This window comes from Meleagris gallopavo, chromosome 2 (assembly GCF_000146605.3).
Source record: "Meleagris gallopavo isolate NT-WF06-2002-E0010 breed Aviagen turkey brand Nicholas breeding stock chromosome 2, Turkey_5.1, whole genome shotgun sequence".
NCBI classification, from domain to species: Eukaryota; Metazoa; Chordata; class Aves; order Galliformes; family Phasianidae; genus Meleagris; species Meleagris gallopavo.
The window spans coordinates 7420124-7432505 of NC_015012.2; the positions used below are offsets into that span (position 1 = coordinate 7420124).

Here is a 12382-nt window from a genome sequence, read left to right on the forward strand (position 1 = left end):
GGGGGTGCGGGGCAGCCGCGCGGATCCCTTCCTCTCTAAATATCTATTTCGTATTTCCATGGCAACCGCGGAGCGGGAACGGGGCGGCAGTGGGGGGGTTCGTGCCCCGCGGGGACGTGCCGGGCTCTAATGGGAGCTTCTCCCCTCAGGTCCTCGGCTGCCTCGCAGCCACGGCGGCGGGCGGTTCTCGTATGATGCAACCGGCAGAGATATGACGACGGCCTCCTTCAGGTGCTTCGGGAGTGTTTTCACCGAGGTGCGGGCTGTGTGGTGGGTCTGCTCGGGAATGGCCGTCCCCACGTGCAGCCTGGGGGACGGGACGGGGAGCGCCGTTCTCGTTCGCTTCTTCCCAAACACCTCTCAGAACCGGGATCTCGGTCGCTCGCCCGCCCCTCTGTTGTGGCGCTGAGGGATGTGACGCAGCAGTGGGGCTCTGTAGGTCGGGTGGATGCTCGGACCTGGTGATCCTGAAGGTCTTTTCCAACCTGAGTGGCTCTGCGATTCCGAGATCGAATTGTGGAGAAACAAAGGTTTTTCCCTTTCCCACCTCGGCAGCAGGAAGTCCTGTGGAGAGGGATATAGCTTGACGTGTCTGTCAAATATTGACCACCTGTACTCTCAACCAAACATTAACTTCCTCTGTGATGTCCAGTTCTGACCTTACCGTTTTGTTGATTTTCCTTATCCTTTTTCCTTATATTCTATAAACACTTTGGATTTCTGTTATAGAACCCTGAGTAGTCTCAAACTTGTAAAGTACAGCAAAATATCTATCTGAGAGACTTGCATGCGTGCTTTTGAGAGTTTTAAGACACAGGTGGTGTGATGACTTTACTGTCTGGGGGAGTCCTTCACGAGAAGGTGACCTATGAAATGAGGATCCTGAAGTGTAACCATGATTGTCTTGTTCATCCACAGCTGCTTTGTATCCCTATGGAGCAGCGTTCTTACTAAACACTCTGACTGCAGTACATTAATTGTTGTAGTGGCTGCAGTAATTCTCCGGTCTGAGAGCCTGTGTGACTGTTTCCCAAATTGTAGCGTATATAAAAGCTATAGTTGCTCCATTGAAATGCTCTGGAAGTAAGACTTTTGGGTAGGAAAACAATGCCAAAGATGAAGTAATAGACAGGAGGTCTGCAGCTCTAAGCAAAAGCCACTGTGCGTTGTGTGGGCAGCCTCTCCAGCGAGGGCTGCAGTCTGTGTGCTGGGAGGGAGCTTGGCCTTTCCCATCCTTTCCCCAGTAGTATCTGGGGACATCTCTCCTGAGTGTCCTTAAGTTTTCACCACCCACTTTCTCTGTGGTAGAAGTCTGGTGTGTATGTAGAGAAATTTTGTCTTGCTGTTGGCAACATAAACTTCATGGGAAGAGAAAGGGATGTGTGTTTCCAGGGTTGAACAGAAACATTTCCTTGGGAAGTCTCAGAGGAGCCAGAGAGATGGTAGATTGAGAGCGCAGCCTTTGTCAGTTTGTCAGTTTGAGTAGGAAGAAGTTGGGAAATGGAATTGTGTAGGTATTGTTTCTTTTGGGGCAGTAGCTTGGTATGAAAGCCACTTCTGCTTTTCCTTCTCACACTTCTGGGGAAATGAGGAACTGTGTGTCTCTTCAGGAGAAGAGTGAAGGGCAACAAATGCCCTATGCTCCAGGGCTTGAATTCTTCCCTGTTGGTAGGCTCAGTTTTGCTTTTGATTTCTGTATCTTTTCTTCTTCTTCTTCTTTTTTTTTTTTAGTTCATTTTTACAGCTTTTATTATTGTTATTTTATTTAAGCTTAATTTCATTAATTCCTCCTGCTCTTGTTTTTTGAATAAAGCATAGAGAAAGGATGAGCATGTATGGATGTTCTGCTTATATCTTTCTGGGGCTACGTATGATTATGTCCAAACAAATACTCACAACACACTGTAGATTTTGTGTCTTCAGCTCTTTGCATCAGCCTTACCTAGGTGTTAGGTTTTAAAATAATCGGAGGATTTTCTTCAAAAGGAGAAGTATCCTTAATATATTTTCCTCTTACTCAAAAATGTCGAATCCATTTTCTGACTAGATGTTCCAAAATACTCATCTTTGGAAAGAGAAAATGCTAGCATATTTCAGCTTTGAGACTGATCTTAGAACACAAAAAGAAACACAAACTCATCCCTCAATTCACAGCCTAAGTGGCCAATAAATGGTTATTGGAGTAGCTTATCAGGTGCTTTGCAGTATTGTAGGAAGTGTCCATTGGTATTACACGATTCCTGCGAACAGCAAAGTAAGACTTTGCTTTTAATTTTTGGAATTCTAATTGTAGCATTCCCGGACTTTTTTTTAATCACTCCAGAAATATTTCCTTGTCTTGTATGTGGAAGTTCTGAGAAATGAAAAGGAAGTGATGAGGTGATCCTTTTCGTTTTGGTCTCTCAGGCCACTCTTAACACTTAGGAGAACTATAAACAAACACGGTGGCACTTCTTGATGTTCCCCAAGGCAAAATTTCAGTGGTCGTGTTTGCCACACACTTGCCCTGCAGAGTGGCTTCCTGCCTCCTGCAGGCCGGCTGACATCCTGTATCAAGCTTGCTTAATAAGGCTTACTACAAAGTATGATGCCTGCTTTTGGATAATCCTTGTTCTCAGCCGTTTTGCATAGCATCAGGATTGTTAAATGTTCTTGATTGGGTATTGCATAGCTGCTTGCGGTTGGTTAGGGCTTTGATATGGCTTTGGAAAGATGTCATTCTCATGAAAAATCAGATTTCTAGAACATTAGTTTCAGGTTAATGAATTGAACATAACTCTGCTGCAGATAGCAAGGGGAAAGCCTGTGCTGGGAAACTTGCTGCTGACACAAATCACCACAATTTTCTGTCAGACTCCTTTTGGGAAGTCAGAACCTTAGCGTTACCATTTCTGCGTGGTGCGTTTCTGCCTCTCCTCAAAATGTCACCACTCCACAGCCTCTGCCTTTGAGAGGCTTCTAGCTGGAGTGCCTGCTGGGGCTCCTTGATCTGCGTTCAGCTGTACGTACCTCTGCGGAGCTGGATGAGATGCTCTTCTCTCACCATTTTGCAGGAGGCAATGCGCACTGTAATGCTGATGCCTGAAAAAAAGAGTACAAAGAGATTTTGCTCCCTTCTTTTGTGATAGGGTCGGCAAAGCAAATAACCACGAGACCTTTTCTTGTCTGATACACGTTTTTTTTTACTGCTTTCTTAATTTTTTTGCTGCATGATTCTGCTGCTCCTGGCATTGAAGAACTTGACGCATACTGACCTAAATAGCTGTAGGAAAGTCTGTTCCTCCAGTGCAGAAGCTGCCTTCTGACTTCAAATTAGTGTTCTTCCTTGGGAAACTAGGTTTCCAGATGAGAAGAAATGCATTTGGTGCATTGGATATGACACAGATGTTCCATTTAACTTGTTTCATTTAGTACCTGGAGAACTGTGAAATAACAGCTTCCGAGATGGTTTCTCTATAGGGAGATACCTCCCTTTCAAAATTTAAAAAAATGTGTACACTTGTGTATTATTCTGAATAATTAGTATGTGCACTCAAACAACCATAGACTATTCAGTGACAGGGGCTTTTGGGGATAACGTTTATCAGTGATTTCAGCTGAGAGAGCAAAAGAAACCTGTACAAAGTATCACAGCATGAAAATCAGGTGCTGTTTTGCCTTGACCTTGTAGTCCACCCACAGTGCTTTCTTAAAGTCAGGTTCCTTTTTTCTTGCCTGTTTCCCCACTTGAGGGAAGCTCTGTGAGATGGCAGAGTGAGTGAGTGCTCTTGCTGTTATACAGACCTGGTACATGGGATGCTGAGAAAGTAACATGGTGTGGTTCAGCACAGCCCAAGGAGATGCAGAACATGCTGGATTGTGGCAGCACATCTGGGTATGAGTGGAGCTGACAGCTGATACACGGCTTCCTTGTCAGGCTGCTTTCGTTCCGTGAAGCTAATCTGGATGGTCATCACTTGTGCAGGGAAGGTGTTCCTTCAGTCTAGGAGGATGAGATTAGGGATACTAGTAGAAGATGTGTAGAATGCGCTGAGGTACATTCGTGTGTCTGACTAGAAATACGTGCCTGTTTACTGGGCATTCAGGAAGGCCGGGCTGACACAGGCTCCTCTCCAAGTTGCATAAGGAAGTGAGCTGTTGAAAGGCACACCAAACGTGGATGATTTGGCATGGGTACATGTCACGGCTCTCCTCTGACTCCAACCTTGCCACCTCCCTGACAATCTACTGCTTGTTCTAAAAGCCCAGGATGTAAATAGGTATTCAGAAAGCGCTTGAGTTAGTAGAATAGCTTGCACTGCCTTACCCTTATTCTCTGAAACTGCTTAAACCTTTTAGCTGAAAGCTAACTCTCTTGGCTCCCTCGCTGAAAGAGATGTCTGTCTTGAGGTACAGGGGCAAGCATGAAAATCTCAGTCTAAGGAATTAGCTGGTTGAAAGATATAGCTTGCATTAGTCTATGCTGCTACACACTGTCTTACAAAGGTAGGTTTGTACTTAACTCCTGTGATTTCTTGTTACAAGGTTAAATCCTGCTGATTTAATAAAAAGCTGTATAATAATGGAGTAGGAAACCTACACTTTTGGGGACAGTGTAAATACACTGACTGGTCCAATAAGAAACACACTGCAGGGTCCCAGAAACAGTCCCTGCTGCTTTCTTCCTTTTCAGTTATATTTCAGGTATTCTTTTCCTTAGGCAGCATGTCCAGTATTTATGACTTGTGGGAAATAAAATTGTTTTGCTTTAACATGAATTGTGAGCAGCTTCTGCTGGTTTTCTACTCAAAAAGGGCATTAGTTAGCCAGAGCAGCACCTGAAAATGTTTTGATTCCACTCTGTAGTTGCCAGACAAAGTGATGGAAGGCAGCAGCGGCTGTAATGTGGCATTCATTCCCAATGAGAAACTCCTCAGCTCACCTTTGGGAGCAGAGCATACTGGTCAGAGGTACCTGGTGGTGTTATATGAGTGTCTCTCATCTTGAGTGATGTGGAATGCTTAAAGGAGAGCTTGCTGGGTGTTGTGTGGTTAGCTTGAAGCCCTGGGTTCTTTCCCCTGGGTGCTTAGTATCTCCTCTCAGTTACTGTTTTCGTGGCCAAAACAGGGTTTGGAGAGCAGGTTCTCTCAATTGGGCAGGTGTCTGGAATTAGTAAGTTCCTGGGTGCACTGTGTAGCACCAGCTGACTAATCAAAACTGCCAGCTAAAGTTGAAGCTGCTGTTAGTAACATTTGGGAGGTAGTGTGTAGATGAAGGAGAAATTACATTTCCTTCCTTTCCTTGTAGAAATTGTGCTGGTTTCATACATTCTAATTTGTGTTGTTAGTATACATTGTGGCTTTACAAACTCGAATGTGTGCATGTGAAGATTCCTAGCAGAAACAATTAACCCAAAAAAGCAGTTACCTTAAGTAACAAATAGAAAACTGCTCAATAGTACTGACGGAATGCTGCCAGCAAATGAGGAGGCCTGAGAACAAAGCTCACCATGGACAGGTGAGGTGTAGTTTGTGCCTCCTGTTGTGTAGTGTGTGTACACTTCAAATCTTACCATATCAAAAACAATGTGAGTAGCCCTTAGAATATGGAGAGGCAGTTTCTGAGGAACTTCTTGCAAATATTAATAACTCTAAAAAAAAAATAAAAAAAATCCAACCAACAGGTGCACAAGAGCTACAGCCATCCTGTGCAATTACTTCTGAGTAACAGAAGTCGTGTTGTTTGTTGTGCTCTTCTAACTGCTGAGAGCTTTGTGGTGAAGCTGAACTCACAGAGGAGTCATCACAGTACTTCTTAGAGTTGATGTGGTTAAGGTACCGCTGACTGCTCAGGTCTCCTGCTTTGCTGACTGCACGACAGCCAAGCATTGGTCGTATATCATCTGACGTTTTATTCTCCGCTGCACGGCTGTGTTCAGGCAGTGAGGATAGGTAGCAGGTGTAATTTCATGTCATCCTTAAAACTTGAGGTCGTTGTTACTCAGACACACAATCCTATTGCTGCACAGATGCAGTGGGAGCCCTCTGAGCCTCCTGCTTAGAACAGCATAATTCCTGCTGCACGGCTTTATGAGGTAGCTGTAGTTAGCTGCAGTGCACCTGCATGGGAGGCTGGAAGGGGTCAGGTCTGCAGTGGTTTAGTTCTGTATTAACGTTGGACATCACCGTTTCTTATTACTTTAAATCAGCAGATTTGTCTTTCACCACATTGTTTAAAACGGTGATTCGGATGGCTGGTTATAAATCCATTTGTCTGTGAAGTCTTTAGCTGGATAGCACAAAGATGTGTGGGTGAGCAAGTGAAACTATGTTTTTCATTTGTCTGACAGTTAAGGGGTTGGGGTGTGGGGCAGGGTGTGTGCCTTCATCTGGACTTCTCACATTTCCCTTTGTAATTTGGATTTAATGCTGGTAACTGTGTTCAGTTGTCTTCTCTCCCTCTCTTTGAAGCAATGCCTCCTACTGTAAGGACTGCAGTTTGAGGGATACCTGGCTTTGGCAGTACAGGTCGTTTATTTCTGTGCAAACGTGGCTGTTCAGAAGGTTAATTATCCATAAGGCCCTGACTTATGAGTCTACCAGAATAGCTGCTAACTATGAATAATTTAGTGCAGCATCGTATTGCTTGCCACTTAAGAAGGCCTCTCTGTCTGTGAATCTTTGTATCATGTTAAAAGCCACTCAGTAGTATGAAGGTTACCGCCTGCACTGACATTTCATTGTTCTCTTTTTGCTCTGTTGTAAGAGTTTGTCAGTATGTAAAGGCAATGTGAATGTTTTAGGGTGATGAGCAATAAAAATACCCATACCAAAGTAGTTTGTGCCTGAAAACTTGAAGTACTGAACTTGTCTTCAGTGTTCCATTGACCTTTGTGTTTACTTTAAACCTTGCCCTAGCGTAATGCAGTTAGCATTGTGGCTGTGGCATTTTATGTGCTTCAGACAAGTCACATCTTAGGATTTTATTTGGAGCAATGCTTTGGTACAGAGAAAGGATAGAAACTTAATTAAAGGCTTGAGAGCAAGAGTGAAGGTTTTCAGTGCTTCCTACAAATGGCTTTAGCTTCTCCTGTGTCTGGCTAGGGCAGACCTTGAGTTACAGAGGCTCTTCTGGGGAGAAAATCTGCCAATGCAGGACTTTGAAGCAGCTCTGATCTAGTGCTTGGCAACCCTCCCTGCAGGGGAGCTGGAACTTGATCCTTGAGGTCCCTTCAGCCTAAGCCGTTCCATGATTATGGAAGAGCTTCACAAACAAAGAATATGGGTTGAGAATGTCAAGGGAAGAGCACAAGAACGCACACCCTCTAACAGAAGTAGTAACTAAGTCCCCTTTGGGACGTTTTGGGGAGAGAGACTGATGTTGTCTAAGGAAGGTGTGGCAGATTACTACACCCAGACTTCCCTTGGTGCTCCCATTCTCTATCTCAATTAGTAAATTCAGTACTGACTACATAGGAAACAACCACTGCTCCCCTGAAGAGGAGGAGGTAGGTTTCCTGCTCTTCTGCACAAACTTATAGAAAGGATTCTGCTGAGCTGTTTCCACCTCTTCAGCAGTTGCTTATGGCACACAGAAGCATGCTTACCATGTTGGCAGCAGAAGGGAGCAAGGCACATGTCTATCTATTAGGCATTCAAGGCCAGGCTGGATGTGCCTCTGGACAGCCTGGTCTGGTGGTTGGCAACCTTGCACATAGCAGGGGGTTGGAACTAGATGATCATTGTGGTCCTTTTCAACCCAGGCCATTCTATGATTCTATCTGCTATAAGTGCAGATGGCCGGATGCCCGACCAGCATTCCTCTGCAGTGCTTGTTGCTCTGTGCTCCTGCTCATCGGGTGCTCTCCTAGTGCTGGGTGTGTCTTAGCTCAACCTTAGAATTGTTTTGCAGGATGCTTCCAGCCTAGTTTAGAAAGAGGAATTTTTTTTTTTTTTTCCAAAAGAGGTTTGCTGCAGTGTAAGTGATGCTGTTAGAAGTTGGTAGTTAAATGCCAAGATCTTGCAAGATGTGTTTATTTCCCTTGAGAGGGGAGGTTTCGGATCGGTGCCTCTGAGCAGTGTGTGATGGGGAGGTTTTGGTGAGCTCGCACACCTGCAGTAGTTCTGCAGTTGGCTACTGAGTCAGTGTGGAGCAGCTGCAGGATGGCGGGTGCAGGCAGCAGCTCTGTGCCCACATACAAGGCTGGGCTGTTTACTCAAGCTCCCTGCTATCTCCCAGGGAGATGTACCCTGAGTGTGTGTGTGCTGGAACTGCAGTAGTTCTGGCGACGGGAAGGCCAAAGTGCCTGAAAGATTTCTGCTACTGTTGTTGTTAACATTTATTGTGTCTGCATTTATTGAACTAACCTTCATTCCTGAGGGCAGGGGAGGAAACGGGCTGTGAAGTTGCATTCTGCCTTCTGGTTTTGTCTTTAAAATGTTTTTCTATGTAACTTCATTGAAGCCTGGATGTTTATTGTTTCTCATTTAGCTTTTATCAAGTGGTGATTTTATGCAATGGCATCAAGCCACAGTTCTTCACCAGTGCCTCAGCCAAACAGCAGCGATGCTTTCTTTAAAAAGGAAAAGGATGTTGCAAAACGCTTCCAGCCCGTGCAGTCACTGCCTGATGTGTGTCCCAAGGAACCTACAGGTAACGTTGGTGGGCAAAGACAGTGAAAATGCAATTAAATTCGTGAACTCGGAAATCCCTTTTCAATTCTTTAGTCAAATATTGTTGTACTCTGGGTGTAGCGTAATAAGCTCTGGTCTTATTTCAAAGTATGCCATAATTTTACTTTATACCACCCAGCTCCCTTTGGAGCAATGGGAGAGCCTTCCCACTCGCAGCTTCTAATTAGATCTCCACATGATATGTAGGATCTTTTGTGGGTGATCATACACTGTACCACATGCAAGAAGAAGGTATATTCTGTGGGAGCCTGTAGCAGATCTATCCAGCATGCTTGCAGCCCAGCTGCTTTATTTCTTGGGAACACACAACCCTCTTGCAGTGGGAAGCAAAAGACCCAGACTTGTCTCTACCTCTGTAATAAGTCCTTAGCAGTGTCATAACACCAGCCAAAGTTATAGCTGCTGTGTTATACCAAGCTAGGATGGGATTGCAGAATATAATTCTAATGAATTTCAACTATTTCTGATCAAGTAATCAGTTGAGATTATGAAAAAATTATTTAAGTGATTGGATTCCTTTCTGTTTGGTGTAATTTAATAGTTTGAGCTAAAGATAATGAGTGTGAGTTCATTATTGTGTTCAAAACTTGTACTGATTAATGTGATGGAAGAAATATGTCAGTGCTGGGAGAAATGGAGAAGTAACGTGTCTTTTGTGTAGGTAATTCTGATCCATTGTGTAACTGTTAGAACACGGTTTGCTTAAGAACCACATTTTAACAAAAACTATGACTTTGAGTCTCTCAGCTTAACAAACTGTCTTGTCTTTTGTGCTGCAGGCGATCCCAGTAGTTTATGTGACAGCCCGTCTCTAGTTGCGGATCAGCACAGATGGACTATTTATCATTCCAAAGTCAATCTCCCAGCAGCACTAAATGATCCTAGGTTAGCAAAAAGGGAATCTGATTTCTTTACAAAAACATGGGGAGTGGACTTTGTGGACACTGAAGTCACGCCTTCATTCTACCTCCCACAGATCACCAAGGAACATTTTGCATTATACCAACAGGAAATCGCTCCGGTAAGAACCCAAAGTTAGATGCATGTAGCACTAGAAAGAGATGTGAGAATCTCCTCCTAATTAGAGATTGTCCCTGTTAGTAGTGCATCATACGGTTAGCTGGTGATTAATTTGTTCTCCAGTGCTTGTTGACTTTCCATCGGGTGTTTCTTGTATTGTGATCTCATTATTCTTAGTGTGAGAAATGTCTGAATTCTCTCTAGACAATGCCATGTTTTTTGTTTTGTATTTCTGAATGCTGTACTCTGTGCCAGGGCTTACAGTTATATCAGTTCTTTCTGATTATTAATCCTTTTTCTGTAGGGATTCTTTCGGGTGTGAGATTTGCAGTGCAACAGTTTCAGACCTTTGAATGAAATCTAGAACATAACTGTGTGCTGCAAGAATTAGAGATTTCTTTTTTAAGAATCTCCAATGTAAAAATTCATACATGAAGCTCTTAAACTAGATCTATTATCTTGATGATTTCTTTTGTAACAGGGAATTTTAAGCTACATCTGAGGATGCCAGGGCCAGTAGGAGACTTCTAAAAACTCTTTAAAATACAGGTGTCACTAAGTATGTAGTTACATTCTTTTTCTTTTTTCCTTTCCTGAGCTGAAAGAACATACAGAAGTCTCTCACTGTTTTGTTTTCTTGGTTTGTAGCTTTTTCTTAATTTTCTGCTGTTAGAGAATGAGTTAAGGAGGTGTTAGCTGTGTAAATAGTAGTCGAAGTATGTGAAGGAGAGTTGTCTTTAATGCCATTTGTTCACACATTCAACATTTAAAATACTTAAGAGCTCATCTGTTAAAATTAACATGTAATGACTGCAGTGACTGCAAAGCAAAGAAGGTTTTGGAAAGAGGGAACTGAAGCATGATGTAGCTTCTAGCAGAGATCCAGCTAACACTGGTGGTCTTCAGAAGTGCAATTTCTAATTGCTGTGGTCACCAGAGTTGATTGTACCTGTAGATAAAATTTGAAGCTCAGCATGACAAACCAAGATATTTGGTTTCAGCTAGGTGAACTAGCAATGAAAAAGCATTTATTATGTGTTAGTGTGATGTCTGGATCAGACAGCAAATGAATGTTGTCATTACATTGATCTATTGTTCTATCTCCTTGCATAGAGAGGCTGTTGTGGCTTTTTAGTAATTTCTGTGTTCATTTTCTCTTGAGCTGTAAAGGTACTGAAGAAATAACATAACATATCACAGGTTGAACTTTTCGGTCCTTTCACCTGGACAAACATCATCTGAGTTTTTAAGAGGGAAAGAAATATTATTGCAAAGCTTTCAGAATTATTTAGCAGAATGCACTGTATTTCCCTGAAAATGTTCTGTTTCAGAGAAAAAGTATCTTTTTTAACTTCTTAGAGTAATTCTTCTAATGCATTTTCTGTTTTACAGAGAGAGAAAGTTCATGAAAGATGCAAGAATATTTGTCCTTCTAAAGATACCTTCGACAGGACTCTATTACACACCTATGGTACAGTCAGAGCCTTCTTTTAATCACTAAAAAGTCATTTCTTTCATGAATTCTATAACACACTGATTGTCTCCTTCACTTGCTCATGGGCTTCATGTGCAAAAATAGCTGCTGGTGATTGCTTTGTAACAATGATTGGAAACCCAGGCATAATTGACCAGGCACATTCATAAAGGCTGCTGATACTTGATAGGTCAAAATGCTTGTGAAACCTGCTCATAATTTTTTTCTTGGCAGGTCATTAGTCCCTGGCAGTATTTTTGACTTTCTTTTGTTTAAGATAAGCTGAAACTGTTGCGTCAAATTTCTTTGCAAAGAAGAGCAGCAGCAACAGGCCATTCCAGCTTGTCTGCCTTGAGGATCCCAGAATGGCTGAGATGGGAAGTCATGTCTGAAGTGGTCCAAACCCCCCGCTCAAGCAGGGTCACCAAAGGCAGCTGCCTTGCACTCTGTCCAGCTTGGGTTTAATTATCTCTACAGATGGAGGCTATGCAACCACTCTGGGCAGTCTTTTTCAGTGTTTGGCCACCCTCAGAGTAAAAGATGAAATGTTTCATGTTTCAGTTTGTACTTTTTGCCTCTTGTCTTATCACTGGGCATCAAGAGGAGTCTGACTTCTTCTTTACAGCTGTCCATCAGATATTTTATAAACATTACTAAGAGCTTTTCCAGGCTAAGCAGTTTGAGCTCTCTGAGCCTCTCCTCATGCAGAATACACCCTGGTCCCTCACTCAACTTTGTGCAGTGAGTCCAGTGACAGGCCAATGTCTTCATATCTTCCTTCTACTGAGCAGCCCAGAACTGGCCATAGTATTCCAGATGTTGTCTCACCTGTGCTGTTTAGAGGGAGGATTGCTTTCCCTCTCCCTCCTTGCAGGCAATGTTCTTCCTAATGGAACCCAGGATGCTTGGCCACAAGGGTGCACTGCTGGCTCACGGTCAGTTTGTTGGCCACAAGGACCTGAAGGGCCTTCTCTGCAGAGGTGTTTCTCTGATCACTTTTAGCAATGTGCTTTTTGGTGTCTGCAGTTGTAGCAAAGTGGAATTTCTAAACTTTTCAGAAATAGTTCAGCTAATAAAAAACCGGCCAAAGGAAGGAGAGGAACAAAGGGGGAAAAATGTAACCTGTAGCAAGTTGGTAATGTTTAATTTCTTTTAAATTATTTTCTGAAAAATGTTAACGTAAGGCTCATCTGTCAATCAATGTTTGATCGGGCTC

At 43.2% G+C, this 12382-nt stretch overlaps 1 protein-coding gene across 2 annotated transcripts in view; it reads left to right on the plus strand.

Annotated features, from left to right (window-relative positions):
• The first annotated feature begins 115 nt into the window (after window positions 1–115).
• Window positions 116–12382, plus strand: part of VPS54 (VPS54 subunit of GARP complex) — a 43991-nt gene continuing 31724 nt past the window's right edge. The window contains exons 1-4 of one of the 2 annotated variants that reach the window (XM_003203692.4): window positions 116–256; window positions 8470–8631; window positions 9452–9693; window positions 11085–11163. In XM_003203692.4, coding sequence (XP_003203740.1) covers window positions 8496–8631; window positions 9452–9693; window positions 11085–11163 — 457 coding nt within the window. In that variant the 5' untranslated portion in view covers window positions 116–256; window positions 8470–8495. The remainder of the gene's footprint in view (window positions 257–8469; window positions 8632–9451; window positions 9694–11084; window positions 11164–12382) is intronic. The other variant, XM_010706456.3, reaches the window with a different exon arrangement.